This window comes from Dendrobates tinctorius, unplaced genomic scaffold (genome assembly GCF_039654945.1).
Source record: "Dendrobates tinctorius isolate UK_male_01 unplaced genomic scaffold, ASM3965494v1 ptg000026l, whole genome shotgun sequence".
Classification (NCBI taxonomy): domain Eukaryota; kingdom Metazoa; phylum Chordata; class Amphibia; order Anura; family Dendrobatidae; genus Dendrobates; species Dendrobates tinctorius.
This window is the reverse complement of record NW_027361694.1, coordinates 11,534,961-11,560,129: the sequence shown is the minus strand read 5'-3', so window position 1 is coordinate 11,560,129 and position 25,169 is coordinate 11,534,961. Positions and strand designations below refer to the sequence as shown.

The 25,169-nt window shown below is 40.4% G+C and overlaps 1 protein-coding gene across 2 annotated transcripts in view; it reads right to left on the bottom strand.

Annotated features, from left to right (window-relative positions):
* PCCA (propionyl-CoA carboxylase subunit alpha) overlaps nucleotides 1-25,169 on the bottom strand; it is an 805,290-nt gene that overhangs the window by 321,255 nt on the left and 458,866 nt on the right. For both annotated transcript variants that reach the window (XM_073569504.1, XM_073569503.1), the window contains exons 15-16: nucleotides 8,725-8,793; nucleotides 8,150-8,225 (exon numbers count right to left, since the gene is read on the bottom strand). In XM_073569504.1, coding sequence (XP_073425605.1) covers nucleotides 8,150-8,225; nucleotides 8,725-8,793 — 145 coding nt within the window. The remainder of the gene's footprint in view (nucleotides 1-8,149; nucleotides 8,226-8,724; nucleotides 8,794-25,169) is intronic.

The following is a 25,169-nucleotide window of genomic DNA, read 5'->3' as shown; positions in this document are numbered from 1 at the left end:
GAAACCATTCATGTGTGGGGTTGCTTCTCAGCCAAGGGAATGGGCTCTCTCTCAGTCTTGCCTAAAAACACAGCCATGAATAAAGAATGGTACCAGAATGTCCTCCAAGAGCAACTTCTCCCAACCGTCCAAGAGCAGTTTGGCGATCAACAATGCCTTTTTCAACATGATGGAGCACCTTGCCATAAAGCAAAGGTGATAACTAAATGGCTCAGGGAACAAAACAGAGATTTTGGGACCATGGCCTGGAAACTCCCCAGATCTTAATCCCATTGAGAACTTGTGGTCAATCATCAAGAGACGGGTGGACAAACAAAAACCTTCAAATTCAGACAAAATAAAAGCATTGATTTTGCAAGAATGGACTGCTATCAGTCACGATTTGATCCAGAAGTTGATTGAGAGCATGCCAGGGAGAATTGCTGAGGTCCTGAAGAAGAAGGGTCAACACTGCAAATATTGACTTGCTGCATTAACTCATTCTAACTGTCAATATAACCTTTTGCTACTCATAATATGATTGCAATTATATTTCTGTATGTGATAAAAACATCTGACAAACACGCATAAAAACCAGAGGCCAGCAGATCATGTGAAAATATAATATTTGTGTCATTCTCAAAACTTTTGGCCACGACTGTAGACGCAAAGATTGGCAGTCCCGTTACATCAATACATCCATTTTAAAAAATATCTAAAATAAACCTTGACAATATATTATATCGTCACTGCATTCTGATGTACTAGAGATATCCTTACGCTAAATGCAAGTGAAATGTCATATTAAAACCTGTCCAAAAAGCTACTACTAAGAAAAGACCAGATTTCCTGTGACAGATTTTCATCTCTATTATAAATGAAGAACTCTGGTCACCTTCTTGGAGTAGACATCTCACTAGAAGTTTGTGGTGAGTGGTTTATTATTCACTCATTAGCTCACCCATATGTTCTGTGAAGTACCGTAAAACAATATATCATAATCTGGAGGGACAAAGATGAAATGTTGTCCAATGCAAAAGTCCTTTCACGGAAAACTCAGCATGATGGAGAAAAAGTTAATAAAATGACTACAAATTTATATGCGGAATTAATCTAACACTGAAGGACGCAGTGTTATGGCAATATGTGTGGTCCAGAGGCACAGTCATTACGTCACTGAAGTCTAAGGTTGACGGGAATCTATAGTACGTATTAATAGAATGCATCTATTGCACCAACTTATTTTTGTTTGTTTACGATTCATACTCTACACAAAGCGGGTCCAAATATATATCTACCTATTTGCTGTATATACATAGAGTACATAAACTATAACTTCATCCTAGGACCAAAGCATTACTAGATCTGCTTCACCACAAGGTCTTAAAATAAAGATTACATAAAAAGGAAAAGCAGTTGACAATTAAGTAACCGGAGAACATGACTCTTTCCAATTCACTTATCACAAATTAAATTCTTAGCAAATTACACATATTGAACATGATATCACAGTATAGGTTGTAGGGCTCCAATTAAGACTAAATTGATAAATGCAGATTTGTGTTTCAGGCTGTCAAGCTGCCAGAAGTAAAAGCTGCAAAAGGCCAATTAGCACTAAATTTCCATAGTGTTGGCAAATATTAATAATCAAATGTTAATTAAGAACAAATATAGAGCCAAATATTTATATACCATTTTAAATCTGACATACAGTATTTCTGATAAATTCAACACATTAGCCTGTAATATTAATATTTTCCTATCGATCCTCAAGATAACCAGTTTCACCTGTACTGTACTTCATTTTCCTAAAAAAAAAAAAAAAAAAAACAATATCTACCAACAGCTTTAAATCAGTACATATATTTTACACATTATATAATCTAAAAAATAAACCAGAGTTCATTTTCTGGTGTATGTAACTAGAAAAAAAAAATTATACAAACATACAAGAAAGTTAGAATACCTTTAACCAGTTCAAGACTGGACCATTTAATTGTAAAGTGCAGTGAAATTTCTTGGTGGTATATAAAATTATTTTTTATATCTCCTGTTCCTGTCCAGACATTTTCAGGTTCTCTTGTACATGTGGTTTGAAGGGTTGTACACTTTTTTCTCTTGCTTGGATATATAAGTAGTTTGTGTCTCTTTTCATGGTATATTGTGCTTCAGTTTTAGGTCACTGAAATTTTTTTTTTTTGCTGATGTCAGGCGATATAATTGGGAAAATAAGTGAAGTGGAGTATGTCTGTTTTAACTTTTTTTTTTTTTAGTTTAGGACCAAAAAAAGACCACAGATACAGAATGGAGAACAATTTTTTTTAAAGTAACAATTATTTTTATATGTTGGAACTTTTTTTTTTTTTTATCATTATGGGGGCAACGCTAGTAACAGAAACATGGATGGACAGTGGCATTGATTTTTCACCTGCTACTTTTTTTTTTTTTAATTATTCATTGTATGCTTCATTTATTTTACACATTGTACCTCCCATAAAGGCATAACAGACCTTTGGAGGGGGGATGATTTCAGAGCGTTTTGGATCTCCTATGACTAAGCAGCTCCTGCTCCTTCCTTTTACAAAGCTATCATATGACCACTGTTTCGAGGAAGAAGTGCAGTCAGCGCTTCCTATTATTGTGTACACAGTAGTAATGAGTGAGTGTGCTCATTACTTGAGATTTCCCGAGCAGGCTCAGGTGTTCTCTGAGTATCTTGGGGGATCTCATAGATTATGTTTGTGTTTCTGTAGCTGCATGATTTGTGGCTGCTAGACAGCCTGAATACATGTGGGGATTCCCTAACAAACAGGCAATCCCTGTATGTGTTCAGGTTGCCTAACAGTCGCAAATCATGCAGCTGCGGAGACACAAACAATCTACGAGCACGCCCAAGATACTCAGAGAACACCCGAGCATGTTCGGGAAAATCGAGTAACGAGCACACTCGCTCATCACTAGCACACAGACCTCCTTTAGTACAGCAATCGAAAAGGCAGAGACAATAATAAGCCATCTGTGCCTTCTCTATAAGGACTGTCAAGAGGCTGTCACAGAGCTGCACAAGTATGCAATAATTTACTAGCAGGAGCACCCAAAGTTAAATGCCAATATGCAATCCAGAAGCAGTTAAAATGTTAAAAATAACAATAATATGTAGGTGCAAGTAGTTGGTAATCTGTGATCAAATCAATGCTTCTGGAATTGCGAGACCACAAATTCAGAAGCAGTGAGAAATCTTGAGGAATCTTCGCACATTCTTCAAGGGCAATATCCTACTATTTCACGAATATTTTTGTGTTTTGCAAGTTGCAACCACTTTCTTCAAAACTCATCAAAGTTGTTATATAGAGTTCAAGTCAGGTGACTGACGGCCACACCAGTACCTTACAGAACTTATTTGTATTGTCTGGAGCAAATGGGAGATTATTTTTCTTGTGCTTTTGGTTAAGAAGAGGCGCACATCTTATCTCTCGCATGGAGACTGTCATCATTAAGTATGTGCCTTACTATGAAACAAACTTAAGTGACTGCTACAACTAAATCTTGCTGCAGGTCTTTTACCATCATTCGAGGGGTTATAACTAGAGGTGAGCGAATATCTTCAGTTCCCCGCTTATTCGGTAAGCTATAGCGCTTGCCGAATAAGCTACAGCAGGAACCCAGCTTCCTGGATCGTGACAGCTGAATAGCTATCGGCGCAGCGGCTGCATGTCTCCTTTTGCGTGTTGGTGGAAGTCAATCATATTTTCTTAATTTTTGTGGAACTCTCTTGACAACCCAATAATATTAGTTAACTATATAGTATTGTGGCAAGATAAGCTAGTGTTTGGCTGTTATGATCTGTCGTAAATGTGATGCATAGCCAAAGGATGCTTTACTAAGTGCTAAAGACTATTGTCATAAACGGATAAATAATTCTGAAACTGCAGTAGTTGGTAAAAGTGGCAATTTGCATTGAATTTTCAGAAATCACTTGTTATATTAGCTGTACTGAGATATTTGTATTTTTCTTGTTTGACTGGTTTATTGTAAGCTACAGAAAGCTTGTAAACTTTGCTATTATACCTAATTTGCAATGGAGGTTGAATAATTTTGACCTAAATTGTATATTACGAACATTGAACCTTATCTACTATTTTGGTACCAATTTATTCAGGTCATCCTACAGGAATATTCCATGAAACAGTATCTACAATGCCACAGAGTTTTTTGTGTAAATTATGAATAGAGAATTAACCCCTTCACGACAAGTGCAGTACATGTACTGCGCATGTTGTGTTTCTCCCTTTGTTGTGGGCTCCGATGCAGAGCCCACATCTTTCCCGGCACATGTCAGCTGTTTTAACCCCTTTCTACCATATGACGTGCCATCCCAGCTATGTGACCTGGGACTTAATTCCCAAGGGCGGGATAGTATGTCATGGCCGATCAGCGGCGTTCATGGGGGGAGCGCCGTTGATCGCGCCCGGGTGTCAGTTAATTATCACAGCTGACACTCGGCACTATGTGCCAGGGGGGGTCACGGACATTAACCCCTGGCACACTGCGATCAAACATGATCGCAGTGTACTGGGGGCATAGGGAAGAATCGCGCAGGGACGGGGCTCTCTGCGCGCTTCCCTAAGAAGACCCTCGGAGCAGCACGATGTGCTCACGCTGCACCGAGGATCTCCTCCCTGCAGACCCTGGATCCAATATGGCCATGGGGGCCTTCGGGGTCCTTCAGGGAGGCTGCTTTCTCAGTGCCTGCTGAGAACAGGCGCTGAGAAAGCTTGCTGCAGTGCCGGTCAGATCGCTGATCTGACAGTGCACTGCAAAGTGTCAGATCAGCGATCTGATACTTTATAGTAATGTCCCACATTGGTACAATATAGTAAAGTGTAAAAAAAAAAAAAAAAAAAAAAAAAAAAATCATGTAGAAAAAATTTATAAAAAATTCCCTAACAAATTATTTTTTTCTGTAAAAAAGAAAAATGCATATTTAGTATCGCCGCATCCATAACGAACCGCCCTATAAAACTGTCCCACTAGTTAACCCCTGTAGCGAACCCCTTCACAAAAAAAAAACCCAAGGCAAAAAACAATGCTTTATCATCGTACTGCCGAACAAAAAGTGCAATAACACCCGATCAAAAAGACGTATATAAACATGGCACCGCTGAAAACGTCATCTTGTCCCGCAAAACAAGAGCCACCATACAACATCAGCAAAAGAAAAAAAGTTATAGCTCGCAGAATAAAGTGATGCAAAAATTATTTTTTTTATATAAAATTGTTTTTATTGTATAAAAGAGCCAAAACATTAAAAAAATTATATAAATGAGGCATCGCTGTAATCGTACTGACCCAAAGAATAAAACCGCTTTATCAATTTTACCACATGCGGAACGGTGTAAATGCCCCACCCTCCAAAAGAAATTCATGAAATGCTGGTTTTTGTTCAGAGTTTCAAAAATAGGAATAAAAAGCGATCAAAAAAGTCACATGCCTGAAAATGGTACCAATAAAAAGGCTAACTAGTCCAGCAAAAAATAAGACCTCATATGACTCTGTGGGTCAAAATATGGAAAAATTATAGCTCTCAAAATGTGGTGATGCAAAAACTAAAAACCAAAACCAAACATAAAAACCCGCCATAAATGGTAAATCAAACCCCCCTTTATCACCCCCTTAGTTAGCCTATTCATGACAAATTGCACAACAAATTTTGGGGTCGAATTTCTTCTGTTACCCTTGGGAAAATAAAATATTGGGGGCAAAAATATCATTTTTGTGGAAAAAAAAAATGTGATTTTATTTTTATGGCTCTACGTTATAAACTTCTGTGAAGAACTTGGGGGTTCAAAGTGGTAACCACACATCTAGATAAGTTCCTTGGGGGGTCTAGTTTCCAAAATGGTGTCACTTGTGGGGGTTTCCACAGTTTAGGCACATCAGGGGCTCTCCAAACGTGACATGACACCCGCAGACCATTCCATCAAAGTCTGCATTCCAAAACGTCACTACTTCCCTTCCGAGCCCCAACGTGTCCCACATATGGGATATCAGCGTACTCAGGACAAATTGCACAATAACTTTTGCGGTCCAATTTCTCCTGTTACCCTTGGTAAAATAAAAAAAATTGGACTTGAAGTATTTTTTTGTGCAAAAAAATTTAAAATGTTCCATTTTTTTTTTTAAACAATCAAAAATTTCCTGTGAAGCACCTGAAGGGTTAATGAACTTCTTGAATGTGGTCTTGAGTACCGTCAGGGGTGCAGTTTTTATAATAGTGTCACTTTTGGGTATTTTCTATCATATAGACCCCTCAAAGTGACTTCAAATGTGCTGTGGTCCCTAAAAAAAAATGGTGTTCTAAAAATGAGAAATCGCTGGTCAACTTTTAACCCTCATAACTTCCTAAAGAAACAAAATTGGGTTTCAAAATTGTGCTGATGTAAAGCAAACATGTGGGAGATGTTACTTAAGTTTTTTTGTGATTTAGGGCTATAAAAATTCAAAGTTGGAAAATTGCGAAATTTTCAAAATTTTCGCCAAATTTCCGTTTTTTTCACAAATAAACACGTTATATGAATGAAATTTTACCACTAACATGAAGTACAATATGTCACGAGAAAAATAATGACAGAATCACCAGGATTCATGAAACGTTCCAGAGTTATTACCTCATAAAGGGTCAGTGGTCAGAATTGTAAAAATTGGCCCAGTCACTAACGTGCAAACCACCCTTGGAGGTAATGGGGTTAAACAGCTGAAATGTGCCACTAACAGCCGCAGGTGGAATCGCGAAACACCAGCGGCTGTTAACCTGTTAAATGTAGCTGTCAGTCTCTGACAACGACATTTAATGTGATAAAAAGAATTAATCTGATCGGTAAACGGCTTAGCGAAAAAAAAAGTCAAAACCCCAGAATTATGGGCGATCAAAAGATTGTATCTGCACCACAATGATATCATTAAAAATGTCAGCACGGCACACAAAAAATAAGAGCTCACCCAGCCCCAGATCACAAATAATGGAGACGCTACAGGTCTCGGAAAATGACGCTTTTTTATTTATTTTTTTACACAAAGTTTGATTTTTCTTTTTTTTCATCACTTAAATAAAGAACCTAGACATGGTTGGTATCTAGAAACTCGTAATGACCTTGAGAATCATAATGGCTGGTCAGTTTTAGCATTTGTTGTACATGGTAATAAAAAAACAGTCATGGAATTGCCCTTTTTTTTGCAATTTCACAGCACCTGGAATTTTTTTTCCCCATTTCCAGTACACGATATGGTAAAACCAATGAGGTCGTTCAAAATTACAACTCGTCCCGCAAAACAACAAGCCCTCAGCCATATTGACGGAAAAATAATAAAAAAAAAAAAGTTATGGCTCTGGGAAGCAGGGGAGCAAAAAACAAACGCAAAAACGAAAATGGGTTGTGGTGTGAAATGGTTAATATGTTCAAGCTAAAGGAAATCTATCATCACGATTAACGCCCACAAATTTCTTATATTGTCATGTAACTCAACAAAACCTGTACTTTTGTTTATATTATTTGCTGCTCCAACACTGAAAATGCTCGTGGGGGGGGGGGGGGTGTGACTGGGGAATGTTTCGAACCTCTGCATCTCCGGCTCTAACACCACATTCTTCTGCCTGATTGATAGCTCACTGACTTGACTACACAGCCAGTGATCAATCAAACAGAAGTTACAACAAATCAGGACCTTGGATAGATCTGAACTCTGTTATTGTACACACGAGACTCGGATGCCTTCACTGTGCCGATTTACTGAAGGATCAACAGTTTGCTCATGACAATTCTCTATGGGAAATCTGCTCTGCCCCACTTGAAAAGGACACTACACTGTGAAGATGGCAGCAAGTGTGTATGAGAGTAGGAGCAGGTACATTAGATTAGAAGCAGCACTCCTGAGGAAAAATTAAAAAAAAAACTGCTGAAGTGGTTTAAACTGCACAAATCAATAGTACATGTGAATATGACAGACTCTGTACCATGTTTTATCAGGGAATTCTATTTCTCTCTCCTCTTATGAGCCACTTCTTGCCTTCCTCCTTCATTACACCTATTAGATATATTTTAGTGAGCTAATGAATATTTTGGCAATACATATTGGCCTCTTGAGACAAAGGTCTCTACCTCTTGAAGATTACCTCGGATGATGTAATTATCTAGAGCAGCTTCCATTCTCTTTAGGGCATCAGCACGATTGCTACCGTGTGTCACCAACTGTAAGAAACCGTATCAATGTTACAATGATGTAAAACAGAAGTTGGCAAAATCATTTTTTCTGTAGTTCTAGAGACTGAAAATTACTGTAAACACGTGAAAAAATAGTAAATAGCAAGCAACTATAAAAGCAGTAATTTAATGTTCATGCTTTTAAATGATACACACCATTGACTATATTTTAAAATAATGCAGCATCGCTTCCAGGCATATCGTTAATCTCAGATATCCTTCTGTCTTTAGAATACATTATTATTCCTCATTAATTTAAAATAGGTTTGAGTGAGAAAGCCAATGATCTTGGAGCAAAACACAATTCTGAATCAAGAGCTGCGTTCACCTACTGCTTTCGTGAATCAAAAAGCATACATAAACAGACTTCTACATCTAGTCCCCACTTTGTAGTCTTCCTTTTTCAAGGTGACGGACCAATATTAGGAGTGAAATGAAATGTGCTTGCTATTCAATTTTGGCTTGTGTAGCAGGATAAGAAACTTACTTTTGAAATCATAGGATCATAGTAAATGCTGATGTCGCTTCCTTCTTGGATGCCACTGTCAACTCGCACCTTAAGCAGAAAAAAAATAAAAAAAAGTTTCTAAAAATTGAAATGTATGAGTCATACATACTAAATAGGCACAATGCTTTTAGGAACGCAATAAAATGTTGTCGACAATATGGCGTTACAGTAAAAAATAACAGAACTAGTAATATTAGATACATTTTTTTCTCTCCCTGGGACAGCAATTGAAAATGTATAATTCCATCCTAAGAAATTCAAATCAAGTTACTTTTGTTTTTTTGTCCGTTTTTGCAATAATGCAATGTCCACACAGACAGTGAATTTTTAAGTGGCAAATCCGCAGCAAAATCAGCTTTTGTGACATGTGGTTTTTGATGTGTATTCACTACAGATTTCATTCATCTACATTGAAAGGGGTGACATTAGAGGTTAAATTCTGCAACAGAAACGGATACACTAAGGATTTTAAAATTCACCCGCTGATAAAATCCGCAACTCTTCCCGCCCCGGGTAGATCTACAATTGCACATAATTATTTAAGCTATAACAATGTTGACACAAGCTTGGGAAGTAATGGAATTATTTCAATTTAAAGTTATAATGCAAACAACAAAGGGAAACCTCATTAAATGGCCCTTCAGATGTCAAGCAAAATGATAAATGAAGCATCTGTTTAATTGGTTGATATGGGGTACAACACATTTGCGTGTAGTTTGCAATTAAAACCAGATGTCCATAATTATTGAGATTAGCGGGAATAAAACATTTGGCACATAAACAATCAGTATAAAAAACAAACACGGATTCTATGATATCCATTCACTATTCAGAGTGCAATATGTCCTTGCGCACAAAAACTTTGGTCAAGTTTCTATAAGTATCCTCAATCCTGGTCAGTCGTTTTTCTGCCTTCAAGGGAAAGAGCAAGATGTTCAGGACATATTGCGGTATACTCATTAACAAAATTCTGCTCAGTTTCTAGAACAGTTCTAGTAAAAAAAATATATAAAATGGAAGTCAAAGTCAGAAGAGGATTATATGAAGAAAAAAAAATAATGTACATTTTCCCTTGGTTGTAGGGATGTTAGCCCCTCTGCCATTTATTATAAAACTTATTAAGCAAGCTAACAGTTTGAAAGGTAGTCCATGACCCCTAAAAACTGTTGGCACCATTATAGTTTGTGGCTTGGCGTCCGAATCCATTTTGCTGGGGGGGGGGGGGGGCGGGACGTGAGCCCCGACGGGGCCATTGAACTGGTGCCTAAATGTCAATACACCCTTAAATGTAAATATTAAATTACCAACATTCACAAATTTGGCTATGCTTCAATATAACAAATGAGATATTAAGTTAAAGGGAATCTGTCACCTCATCTTTGGCCTATGAGATGCGGCCACCGCCATCAGTGGCTTATCTACAGCATTCTGTAATGCTGTAGATAAGCCCCCGATGTAACCTGAAAGATAAGTAAAACAAGTTGGATTATACCCACCTTTGGGCGGCGGGTGTCGCGGTGCAGTCCGACGACTCCCAACATCTAGTGATGTCATCCTCTTTCTTACTTCTGCCACGGCTCCTGCGCAGGCGTACTTTATCTGCCCTGTTGAGGGCAGAGTAAAGTACAGCAGTGCGCACTGTGCAGGCACCGGGAAAGGTCAGAGTGGTCCGGCGCCTACGCACTGCAGTACTTTACTCTGCCCTCAACAGTACAGAGTAAGTGCGCCTGCGCAAGAGCCATGGCAGAAATAAGAAGGAGGACATCATCTCTACAAGATGCGAGGCGCCAGACTGGACCGCGACACCCACCGGACCGGACGCCCGGGTGAGTATAATCTAACTAGCTTTTCTGATCTTTCAGGTTACATCGGGGGCTTATCTACAGCATTACAGAATGCTGTAGATAAGCCCCTGATGGCGTTGGCCGCATCTTACAGGCCAAAAAACAGGTGACAGATTCCCTTTAAATGAATGATAACATGCTGCCTTTGTCTGTACATAGTGAATCAAGCATATTACTCCAACTACTGCAGATATAGAGGGGGCACATCGGGGGATACATCTGTTTCCCTGTGGGCCAGTCCGAGTCTGTTGATATGCAATGAATTATGAAAGGCATCTTCTCAAGTTTGGAAGATATCCCTTATCCATAAGATCGGGGAGAACACTTCCTGATTGCTAGAACCCAAAAGACCCCCATTAATCCTGAACAACAGGAGTCTATAGAGCCCCATGTGTTTGGAGTAGAGGTCAAACATGCGTACTGCCACTCCACTCATTCTTATAGGAGTGCCAAAGAACAGCCAAGCAGTGTTCAGCAATTTCTGCTGTCAGTGCACATGATCGACTACCACTCCCATTCACACTGGGCTTTTCAGAGCCCAGGTTCTGAGGAATCAGTAGAGGTCTCACTAGTTGGCCGCCCAGAAATCTGGAATTTATCCCCTATCCAGTGGATGCGGATCACTTCCAAACTTGAGAATACCACTTTACATTGTATTCTAGCTAATAATGCTGAGTTTCTATTCTGTAGCAGAAAAATATGAACAAATTATCTGTCTATATTTTCACACTGCCAGCGCAGTGAATATTCTTTTCTCTTTAGCAGAGGGTACAGGCTTTAGCCGCAGCAGCCGTCTCCTGCCTCCTGTGACCCGCTGCTCTGCCGCCATCTTCTGGGATCCTCACTCGGGTATAAGCCAAGGGGGGGCTTTTTCAGCACAAAAAAAAGTGCTGAAAAACTCGGCTTGAAGTCTAGTATATACGGTAGTTAAAAAGTATATACATTTCTCTTCATGTTTTTAATTAGAAAGCAGTGTGCAATGGTCCCAATGCATGGAAATTAAAAATAGTATAAAGATTGTGTGATTGAACACATTGCTATTATTTTGAACACTACTGTACCCACAAATAAAAAAAATGGCTAAACAAAAATGGCTTAATGTATAAACAATTAAGTGCAATGACAGACTACAAAGGCATGGGCATAGCTAGGACTGGCATTCCTGGTTTTCTTCCCTGCAATAACCTTTAGCATCACTTGACAGTTTGTTTAGTTCTCTCCTGGGTTGTTTACAATCATGCACGTCTTATTATAAATTTTATCCTTTAACGGCATGTGGTAGCAAGAAAAGATGGGCGGGCAAACGACTGATTGCTGTTAATGAGCCAGTATGTTAGTCAATATATTGCTGATTCCTGTTTATTTCTCGGTTTGACTTCATCAGTGTGGCTTTATGGGTTACCCCTCATGAAATGCTTTAAATTAGCAGTTCCTGGGGCTAAATATTTATTACACCGCTTCTGTCAAACTTTGGTATCTGGAATATTCAAGCTCTAATCAAAATATTCAAGATGGATAGACATGTCCCACTGATCCAAGGGACACAGGAATTCTGTGAAAGCTACACAGCAGCGGGATTTAAAAGCAGCATATTGCTATGGGTGGGTGGAGGAGCCTTGAAATTCACAGAGCCACTTTCACCTGTGGGAAGGAACCTTCCTAATAAAACAGCAGCCCAACTGTCTGTACCAAGGCAGAAAGGATCAACAACGTGTCAGATAGATGAGAAGGATTAGTTTCAAAGATCACATAGGAATCCTTGTTTGTAGCATCTACAGGATAGAATAGGAATGATAAATTTAGGACATCTAATCGAATGATAAAACACATAAGTAATAGTAGTAAAAAATATAAAATCGCTTGAAACGCAAAATTAAAATAAACAGCAAATAATGTTTTTGGATTCGCCTATGTTATTACACGCTGCCTTCCCTGCAGCCACTGATCCCTAAGGGGAGAAAATACACACCATTCACAAACAAAGCATAGATGGTTTGAAATGTGTGATTAATACATGATAATCCGTTGTATCTTCCAAAAAGTCAGGATAAAGGTCATTTATAGAACATTTGATTACTACAACCATTTTGGGATATGTTTTGTAATACTTCAAATATCAGGGTTTGGTTTAAAACAGGTTAAGATCAGAACCTTCACAATCTACAATCCAACAAAACTGGAATTAAGAGCTCTGTGTGATCCATAAGTTATAAACGTAGGGGACCACAATGTAAACCTAATGAAGACTAAATTAAAATATATTTCTATTATATATGCATTAAAATACAATTACCTAGGAGCATAAGAATTAAGATACAAGCATCCTATTTAAGAGGCAATCAAAACATCAACAGGTCTTTTTAATTAAGGGTATACACTCACTGGCCACTTTATTAGGTACACCTGTCCAACTGTGTGTTAAGACTTAATTTCTAATCAGCCAATCACATGGCGGCAACTCAGTGCATTTAGGCATGTAGACATGGTCAAGACAATCTCCTGCAGTTCAAACCGAGCATCAGTATGGGGAAGAAAGGTGATTTGAGTGCCTTTGAACGTGGCATGATTGTTGGTGCCAGAAGGGCTGGTCTGAGAATTTCAGAAACTGCTGATCTACTGGGATTTTCACGCACAACCATCTCTAGGGTTTACAGAGAATGGTCCGAAAAAGAAAAAAAATCCAGTGAGCGGCAGTTCTGTGGCCGGAAATGCCATGTTGATGCCAGAGGTCAGAGGAGAATGGGCAGACTGGTTCGAGCTGATAGAAAGGCAACAGTGACTCAAATTGCCACCCGTTACAACCAAGGTAGGCAGAAGAGCATCTCTGAACGCACAGTGCGTCGAACTTTGAGGCAGTTGGGCTACAGCAGCAGAAGACCACACTGGGTACCACTCCTCTCAGCTAAGAACAGGAAACTGAGGCTACAATTTGCACAAGCTCATCGAAATTGGACAGTAGAAGATTGGAAAAACGTTGCCTGGTCTGATGAGTCTCGATTTCTGCTGCGACATTCGGATGGTAGGGTCAGAATTTGGCGTAAACAACATGAAAGCATGGATCCATCCTGCCTTGTATCAACGGTTCAGGCTGGTGGTGGTGGTGTCATGGTGTGGGGAATTTTTTCTGGGCACTCTTTGGGCCCCTTGGTACCAATTGAGCATCGTTGCAACGCCACAGCCTACCTGAGTATTGTTGCTGACCATGTCCATCCCTTTATGACCACAATGTACCCAACATCTGATGGCTACTTTCAGCAGGATAATGCGCCATGTCATAAAGCTCGAATCATCTCAGATTGGTTTCTTGAACATGACAATGAGTTTACTGTACTCAAATGGCCTCCTCAGTCACCAGATCTCAATCCAATAGAGCATCTTTGGGATGTGGTGGAACGGGAGATTCGCATCAGGGATGTGCAGCTGACAAATCTGCGCCAACTGTGTGATGCCATCATGTCAATATGGTCCAAAATCTCTGAGGAATGCTTCCAGCACCTTGTTGAATCTCTGCCACGAAGAATTGAGGCAGTTCTGAAGGCAAAAGGGGGTCCAACCCCTTACTAGCATGGTGTACCTAATAAAGTGGCCAGTGAGTGTATATAGCTATCCAAAATAATGTGTGTCGACTCTGGTTTAAGGTGTTCCAGGACTTCCTTCCCTGTTTCCAACGTTAGGAGCTCCCTAGCTCACCCTGTTCCCCGAATTACTTCTGATGGTGAAGACACCGGGGCCATGCACCTTGCCTTAGCTCCTGAATCCACCCACAGTGTGTACCCTTTCCCCACCCATCTAAGAGTGAAGTAGTATAGTACCATAATACATCAACCAGACTAACACGGTAATACTGACAGGGATAGAAAAATACCAAACATACAAATATACTCACACAGAAAACAAAGGAATGCACCGAGGAGTGGAGGGTGGGGTTAAACCAAAGTAGGAGAAGAAAGGGAACCATCACACACTCAATACATAGCAACAGTGACAGATAAATCCACAAAACAACTTTTCAAATAAGAACAACCGACAACTACCAGCCATGCAGCAAAAGCCACTCTGACAATGAGTGCTATCCAGGGCCCAGTTTATATAGGAGATGGGAATGGATAACAGTGCACAGCTGAGAGCCTTAACCAGGAACGCTTCCAGGAGCTCTCAACTTAGCAGATTAACCCTGCTAAAAGAAACTTACACCGTTTAATATGAAAGTGAAGTGCAGGAGTAGGAGTACTCAGACGCTGCGGTCTTCTGGCTCCTCTGTCACGGTAAACCCATGTTAGTACCCCCCTTCTACAAGGGACTTCCGGCACCTCAGAATGGGGTTTATCAGAGTGTGCCATGTGAAAAGACCAGATCAGCCTCGCCACATGGACGTCAGATGCTGGTACACACATCCTCTCTTCAGGACCGTATCCCTTCCAGTGTACTAAATACTGAAGCGAACGACGAACTAAGCAAGAATAAACGATCTTGGCTACTTGAAATTCCAAATTTCCATCCACAATGACTGGAGATAGCGGCGATGTTACAGAGGACGCAACATATTTGAGTATAGATCGATGAAACACATTATGGATCCTAAAAGTGGGCGGCAAAGCAAGCCAGAATGCTACGTGATTGACGACGGTCACAATTCTATAAGGACCGATGAACCTGGGACCCAGATTCCAAGAGCGAAACTTTAACTTAATGTTCCTTGAGGACAACCACACCAAGTAAACAACACACAGGACCGGACCCACTAAACGTCTCCAATCAGACAAACTCATATCTGGGCCTCATCTTCCTAAAATTATTGAGAATCCCTTTCCACACAGATGTAATTGATGATGAAAATTGTTCTAATAGAATTACAGAAGAATGACTATTAAATTAGCTGAACTGAGGATAAAACCCGTAAAACGGGGACTTACCAGTAGACTCATGACAACAATTATTTACCGCAAATTCAGCTAGAGCTAAATAGCTAACACAATCCTCCTGATTCTCAGACACAAAACACCTAAGAAAAGTCTCAAGATACCGGTTGGCCCATTCAGTTTGCCCATTAGACTGTGGGTAAAATGCTGAAGACAACAACAGATGGATCCCTAAATGAGTGCAAAACACCCTCCAAAATTTGCAAGTAAACTGAACCCCCCAGTCAGAAACAGTATCAGTAGGAATCATGTGTAATTTTACAATCTCTCTGATGAAAATTTGAGCCAAAGTCTTGGCGTTCGGTAAAGCTGTTAGTGCAATTTCTCTGGTTTGACAAAATATTTATAGTTCCGAGTATCCGTAACACCTGCCTGACATGTACCTGATGTAACTCAAGGTCAGGTGAATAAATTAATGTCATCAAGATAGATTACCACACATCTACTGACCACGTGACAAAGAAAGATGTCATTTACAAAGTGCTGAAAGACAGCGGGAGCATTAGTCAACCCAAACAGCATCACAAGGTTCTCACAGTGTCCCTATGGAGTACTGAAAGCAGCTTCCACTCATCCCCCTCCTTAATACAAATGAGATTATATACCCCCCCGAGATTCAGTTTAGAAATTCATTTTGCTCCTACAATCTAATTAAAGATGTCGGGGATGAGAGGAAGCGGATGCCGGACCGTGATCTGAATTTGCAGAAATCTAGGCAGGGGCGTAACCCCACCGTCTTTCTTCTTTACAAAAAAAATCCCTGCAGCCATGGGGGATGAGTATGGTCTGATATTACACTTTACCAAACTTTCCACAATATAATCCTTCATGGCCTGCCTCTCTGGATCAGAGATATATGACAAACCCATGTATGATAACGAGTGCACACAAAAGGTCTCATAAAAGGTAACAATTTAGTGAAAAAATGCATAAGGTAAGTACCTACACAAAAGATGGTATGTCAGTAAAAGGGGGTCTAGCACATGTGTAATGGTCCACCTGCCCCAACGCACGTTTCACCCAGAGGCTTCGTCAGGGGACAGTGCATTTTTTCACTACATTATTTAGTATCAGTCATGACACTTGTATTTGACTTGGATTATTACACTGATGGGGTCCTTTGCCCTATTTGGAATCTGTCGTGTTACTTTACATATCTTACTTTGTACATGTTACTGGTGCCACTTCTAGGAACATTCTGCCTTGGTATATGTATGTCTCTTGTATTTAAAAAAAAACTAAAAAATCTTTTTTAAGTATATTTAATAAAATGTTAGCTTTTATGAGACCTTTGTGTGCACTTTTTCATTCGTGGGTTTGCTGATTAGTTTCAGAGTGTGTCTCTCTATTGTTTTTTCCTTGTTTGCTCAGTCTTTTGTGTTGGTATTCATCAGAGATATTATATAGCCTGCTCTTTGGCAGCTTGGCCCCCGGGACAAGGTTAACAGCACAGTCATAAGGACAAGGGGGAGGAAGTTCTTGACACACCTGCTCCAAAAACACATCCCCAAAGTCCGACCCACCCAACTGCATAGGTTCCTCAGATCACTCAGACCAGGTTTCCCTTGGCCCCGCACATTGGGGTATCTCTTTAGGTCTCTGTCGAAGACAGAGATCCACCCGGATATCCAAATACATGGCCTCCTCAAGGGAAACTGGAGTCTCATACGGGGCTAAGGCATCCTTCACCCTTAATAATTACCCTTCAATGAACTGGCTATGGAGCGTGGGGTCATTTCACTTATTGTCAGTAGACGAAACTCTGAGAAACATTCCTCAACCAGTAGGTCTCCCTGCTGAAGCTGACATAGTGTGGATTCAGCCAGGGAGACACGGTCGGGGTCGTCGTTTATATGACCCAACACAAAAAAAAAAAAAACACACCATCTGGAGCGACTGGGAGTCAGACAGGAGGGAGAATGCCCATGCTTGGTGGTCAATCTGAAGGAAAGAAATTATATCCACCTGTTGCTCATCGGTTGCTGAGGAACTAGGACGTTTTCTGAAGTATAGTTTACAGGCCTCCCTGAAAACAACAAACTTGTCACCTCCCCACCCCCCAGAGAACCTGTCAGGCAAAGCAATCTTGGGCTTCACTAAGGGGTGTCTGAGAGTCACGGTCCCCAAACTGATGTGCTAGGGTGCTACATCCAGGCTGTGCTACTGCAGCTGTCTGGTCAGAGCAGTGATGGTCATAATGGATCAAAAAACGGTTTCGGTCAGAGCTAATGTCACAACTCTGTTGTTGGGTGTTCCAAGACCAGTGGCTCCTTCCGTTTGAAAACAGCGCCAATCCGATAGCTGCTATTGTGCAGGCGCCGGCTGCGCCATCTTGGAGGAGGACAAATTTTTCTCTCCTCCAAGATGGAGCTGGTGGCGCCTGCGCAATAGCAGCTATTGATGATCACCGCCGGCTCCATTTTTAAACAGCTTTTTTTTTTTAGGAATATCAGGATATAACAGGAAACAAATTAATACATAATGCATATGCCTACCATGCTGCAGAACGTTTTTTTTCCCAAGATTATATTAATATATATATATATATATATATATATATATATATATATATATATATATATATATATATATATATATATATATATATATATATATACACACACACACACACATACACACACTGTTGGAATAATGCATATTGATCTGTATGTATTGCAACAACTACTACTGTACTGTTGTAATGCTCCCATGCTGCAAGCCACATGAGATACCAGACTGATCACATTTCATGCTGTAAGCTGTTCAACCTGGATATGAATAAATCTACATTCTGTGTTGCTGACTCTGGATGTTACGCTGATTAATCCGCTGCTAATTATGGGCCCAGAGTCCTAGTGTCCCAGATCCCCAGAGCACAGAGAAAAGAAAAGAAAGGAAGACAGCAAAGATGGCCACCAGCAGCAGCAACTCCATGAAGTTTACAGTACCAAGTCTCACTAACCAGAATTATCAATCCTGGAAATTCAAAGTGAAAATGCTGCTGATAAGAGAAGGTAAGTGGAAATACACACAGGAGCCTAAACCTGACCCAGTATCACAGGAGTGGATAGAGATGGATCAGAAAGCACAAAGTACCATATCACTCAGTATAGATAATCAGATTGTGCATGTGTGTAAAAGTGAAACTGCAAGAGAAATGTGGGAGCAGCTGCAAAAGGTGCATGAGAGGATAAATTTAAGCAATAAACTTTATCTCATGAGAAAATTGTACCAGTCTAAACTACAGAATGGCCAGGATATGCAGGACTACATAACAAGCATTCTAGAGATTGTAGAACGCCTGAGAGGCATTGGGGAAGATTTGAAGGACTTTCATGTAGCCGCATTACTGCTTAGTGGTCTTCCAGAAAACTATGACACGCTTGTAACCGCACTAGATGCGCGCCCAGATGATGAGCTTACATTGGAGTATGTCAGAGGGAAGCTCATAGATGAATATAAGCAGAAAGCGGAAGGTGTAAACAGCAGGACATGCGATGCAGAATCTGCTTTACAGACACAAAATCTAAATGATAACAGAAAGCACCTAAAAGAAACACGTGAATGTTTTGTTTGCAAGAAATCAGGACATTTGAAATCCGACTGCAGAGTCTGGAAAGCTGGAATGAATCAGCTGAAAAAGCAAAGCAGTCTTCAAAGGGTTAAAAGTGCTGTGTCTGCAGAAAATGATTCTGTGAATACTGAAACTGCATTTACTGTCAGTGTAAATACATCAAAGCATGCCTGGTGTATAGACTCTGGAGCAACTAGTCACATGACTAATAACAGGGACTTCTTTTCTAAGCTTAACCAAAGTAAGTCAGAGAAAGTGATTATGGCTAATGGTCAGTACATGACTTCACAAGGTATAGGAGATGGTTATACTGATTGCCAAATCTCACCAACACAAAGCAAGAAGATCCCAGTAAAATATGTGCTCTATGTGCCTAGTCTTGAGAGTAATTTGCTATCTGTGAAGAAACTTACAAAACAAGGAAATGAAGTTACATTTAAGCATGATAGCTGCATCATCTCAAAAGAGGGCCACACACTAGCAGAAGGAAAAATCACAAATGAACTTTACCACCACAAGACGGATTTCATCAACCAAGGTATCATTTTAATCAGTATTACAACACCAATCTTACACTATCTGTACGTTACTGTGCACAATCCTGCTCCCTTTATTTTCATGCTATGGTTTTTAAAAAAAAAAAAGTTCTATGAAATTCAGTCTTGTCAAAATTTGGGAATTTGTTCTTGTGTTTAGTGAGACATTGATTAAAATCTTACTTTTCAAAGGGGATGTATGCGTTGTGTTTTTTGATTGTACATTTTTAGAAGGGTTTTGTTTAGTCTTTGTTTGAACCATGTGTGAAATTAAGAAAACTGGTAGCTTGTGCTTTCTCTGGAAGAGCTGCACAAAACATTTTCCGTAGTTCCATATTGTTTAGAAAATAAGTTAGTATCATTTTTTAAATAATCGACTTTTTGATCACCAATTTTATTTTTTTGAGCCAAGATTAACAAAAAATGGCAATTATTGAACAGAATGTGTTTTTAATGACTTTGACCGTATGTGAAGAAAATTTATAGTTTTATAGTAAAAGTCATTATGAACGCGGTGATACCAAATGTGTCTTTTTGCGGAAAGTTTTTTTTTTTTTTTTTAAGACAAAAATGTTTTTTTATTAGTAAAACTGATTTTATGCTTTTTCTTTTAAAAATATTTGTTTTACAACACTCGTTTTTCTTTTTTTACAGTACTTACTAGTCCCAAAAGGGGACTTAAACATGCGATCCTCTGATTGTAGTACAGTGTATTATCTAACCTGCCAGTATTTGACTGATTGTAAAGCTCATAAGGCCCCACTGCTTATGGGATCTGGATGAGGAATATAGCCGACATGCAGGCCATTATCAAACCACCGGGTGCCATAGCAAACTGTCGGTACTCCGCAATCGCAATGCAAGGTTGCCGATAGGTAGACAAAGCGAACAAACTCTGTCAAACGCCTTGCACACCACTGTCATTAATGACAGCGGCATCTGATAGGTAAAAGTGCTGGGATAGGTGCTATGCCCGCTCAGCGCATGCAGCATGTACCTGGCTGTGTTTAACTGTTGGCTTCTGCTGTGGATGACATATACACATCAGCACAGTTCGTGCAGCCAAAAATCACTGTATGCTGCATCGCAGCATAATACAGGTGAATGGGGTCACACTGCCACCCATACGGTCAGGGCCGGCGCTAGTGGCAGGCTCCCCCAAGCCCCTGTTCCCCCAGGGGCTTCCAGCCAGTGGCGTGCTGCTACATGGTCGTTATGGGGCCCGTGAGTCAGGGGGTCCGCCTGGCGTCAGCGATGACCCTGCTGCATTCAACTGCATTGGGATCATAGAAGCCGATACAGTTGAAAGCAATGATGGAGCACAGAGTGTCTAATCACACTCCCTATCTCATCATTCCCCTCTGCCTCTGAGGGTGCGCGATGACTTCACTTCATCACGCTCCCGGTGTGTGTCGGGCAGTGCAGCTGCTGAGTCCAGAGCAGAGCCTTTTAGCAGCATTGGGAACGAGGAGGAGAGGTGAGGTGAATATCGTGTGTGATTTTTTTTTTTAAAATTTATCAGTGAGTGAGTACTGGACTGTGGTGATGGATTATATTCTATGAGGGGAGGATGGGGGGCTGGCTGAATTATACTATTTGAGGGTGCTACATTATATTCTATGGGGGACTAAAAAGGATAAACGGGCACCATCCACAATATATACTCAGGTGGGATCACCTAGTGCATATAAATAAATTAGCACAGTGACAAAGAGAAAAGTATATGCACATAAATAGGGATCACCACACACTAATATAATCAAGAATCAAATTTTATTATAGTGAACACAACAAGCAAACACTTAGTTTAAAAACAATTAAAATGTCTGAACTCACAGACACACAGACAAACAAAAACAATGGGTCATTTTAATAGACAGTTAAATACTGTGGGCCCCAGAATTAACCATTTAATCAAATAACAAATATCTAGTGAATTTCAATATCTGGGATCTAACACCACAAGTTAACAATCCCAATCTTATTCATTGTCATAATATCATGGCGTTAATACAAATATACCAGAATATCTACATATCAAGTCATATAGGGAAACACTGTAATTGCATAAGGGATACACAGGCAAAATAAACGCCATGTGTATGCATCAAATTCTCAACATGTTACCACTAAATCAAATACAAGAAAATAGGGACAACATAGCCCCTTTCCCTAACATATCATCACCTGGTTTCTGAGGACAAGTAGACCAATGGTTAAATTGTATGGGACCCCCAAACCCACGCGTATCGACACTGTGAAGTGTCTTTCTCAAGGTCATTATATTCTATGGGGGGTTGCATTATGATATATTTGGGGGGCTGCATTATATTCTATGATGGGGCTACATTATATTCTACGGGGTTCCTGCATTATACTCTATGAGGGGGCTGCATTATATTCTATGAAGGGGGCTACATTTTACTTTATGGGGTCTGCATTATACCCTATGAGGGTGCTGCATTATTTTCTATGGGGGTCCTGCATTATACTCTATGAGAGGGCTACATTATGCTATACGAGAGGGGCTGCATTATATTGTATGGTGGGGCAACATTATATTCCATGGGGAGTGGCTGCATTATAATTTGTGAGGGGGCTACATTATATTCTATGGGGGTCCTGCATTATATTGCATGGTGGGACTACATTATAGTCCGTGGGGGTTGACTCTGTGAGAGGGCTACAGTATATTTTGAGGAGTGGCTGCATTATACTATATGGGGACTGCATTATACTCTATCAGACTATGGACAGTGCATTATGGGACCTGCGTTATACTGTATCAAGGACTAATTGGAGTAAATTATAATATGAAGAACTATGGGGTATATTATATTATGGGAAGTGAATTGTACTGCATGAAATACTATGAGGGGGTGCATTATACTATATGGTGGACTGAGGAGTGTATTTTAATATATGAAGGACTATGAAGAGTGTATTTTACTATATCAAGGACTATGAGGCACGCATTATACAATATGGAGGATTGTGGTGCACATTATACTATATAGAGGACTACGGGATGCATTATACTATGTGGAGGACTATGGGGTGTATTATACTAAACAAACAATGCTGCCTATTCATCGAGAGATTGGCTTGTTTATGCAGGAACAAAAATCATTGTTCTCAGCAGCACATCGTCCGCTGAAAACTGATACTGTATGGGGACAGATTGATCTAATAGTGACTGTTCTGTCGCCATTATTCTTCCTCAGCAGGTGGAAAGAGGCCGGGAAACAAGCGTCAAACAACTTCAATATTGTCGATCACACTTGTTTAGCGGCCTGAACTCAGCGCATGTAACTACAACCAACGTTTCTGTGTGTGATGTGTAATACGTCAGCATTTGGGGCCCCATTTTAAACTTTTGCCCAGAGCCCCACTTTGCCTACAACAGGCCCTGCATACGGTACAGCAACTGCAACAAGCAAGTCACCAAAAGTCAGAACCATTAATTCTTTGCAAATTGCTTGTTGCAGTCGCAGTACTCTACAGGTTGTAATGTGACCCCTGGTTCCCTGCAGGCCGCAATGTAGCAAAGGCATAAGGCGATCTTTAGTAGTGTGACCTAAGTCTTGGCCAAAGTTGACATCTAGATTCAGCTTTATACACCCTTCGTATACATTGTCCAATGAATCAGAAACAGTGTTAAACCTCCTTTTATAAATGGAAAACTAAACAGATGTTTGGTTAAAATGTTAGCAAACCATACTGGAATATGGCAGCGATATGAGCACTAAAACCCAGTGAACAGTACTACAGCATAAGTTGACATGATAGCAGCAGCACAAAATAATATATTTTTAAACCATCACTAAAACAAAATTGTAAGACAATATATACTAGTTGTGTAAAGTCAATGGTTTTATGTCCGAGCTATAGATAAAGGATGTAAGGTGTGCATGCTGTGCTCCAATGTGGGTCCACATACGGAGCAAAAAACGTTACCTTCAACATATTTTTAAGCTGGTTCTAGGACCAATTCTGGAGGAATAACGTAAAACTATTGACTCACTTCTGGCAAGAGTAACTAGCGATTCCATAAAATAAATCGTGCCTAAATAACTGGGTATTTAAATACAATATCAAAAAAGTTAAAAAGTAGCTTAGGTCCTCCATCTATTAACTATCAAAATAAAAAAAGAAGTGCCTCTACCATTGGAGAACGTTGGCAGAAAACACTGAACAGCTCATCAGAAAGTGACCCTTTCAACAAACAGACAATCCACAGAATACACTCACTTTAGAAAGAAAATGAGACTAGATTTTTGAGGCGGAAATGACGTAAAAAAAAAAATTGAAGCAGAAAATGTGGTAAATTCTGTACTTCATATCCCCTAACCTGGTATTTATGGTCCCCTCATCCCCATCCTGATACACATGGCCCTCTCATCCCTATCCTGGTATGCATGAATCCCTCATTCATATCCTGGCATACATGGCTCCCTCATCCCTATCTTGACAGGAATGATCACCCTCATCCCAATACTAGTATGCATGGCCCCAATTCCCATTCTAGTATGCATGGTCCCATCCATATCCTAGTAATGCATGGCCCCATCCCATTCTGGATTGCATTGCCCCATCCCCATCCTGGATTGCATGGCCCCCCCATGGGGATGGGGCCTACTATGCATGGCCCCATCCCTATTCTGGTATGCATGGCCCCATCCCCATCCTGGTATGCATGGGCCCCATGAGAAACCATTACAAAAAAACCCAAACACTTACCTACCCGATGCTCCCTCACAGTATCCTGCTCCGGTGCCAGCAACTGCTTTATCCTTGTAAGCAGCGCATGGCAGGGACGTCATGTGCTGCTAACAAACAGAGCATAGCTGCCGGAATAATAATTTCTCTTAAGTATGGTGGCTGAAACTGCACACTACTGATGAGCAACGAATACTAACTACTCTCTGCGCGCACATACCAGGACTAGGGTTGGGGAAAAATCACGCAGACACGGGGAGAACATACAAACTCCTTGCAGATGTTGTCCTTGGTGGGATTCGAACCCAGGACTCAAGCGCTGCAAGGCTGCAGTGCTAACCACTGAGCCACCGTGCTGCCCCAAGATACTAAGATACTATTATTAAAGAGAAATTATTTATTGCTCTCCACCCCCCATGGACGTGAAATGCAGTGAACATTCATTTCTCTTTAGGAGCGGGAACAGGAGTTAGCTGCAGCCGCCAGCTCCAGCCTCCTGTGACCTGCTGTTCCGCCGATGCCGTTCCCCCACCTCCCCACCACAGCCAGAGTCGGTACATCCGGACTATAAGACGCACCCACCATTTTCCTCCACATTTTTAGAGCAAAAAAATGTTTCTTATAGTCCGAAAAATATGGTAATTTCTCTTCATTCTTAACCCCCTACAGGAGCATAAACTTTACTGACTGGAATTCCTCCGGGACAGTCTCCAGGGTAGACCTGTTACCAAAGCTGACTATAACTAACCAGGGTAAGAAAATAAATTATACAATTATAGGGCAATTATAAGGATCTGCATGCATCTCAAATGTAACAAGTACTTGGACTTTG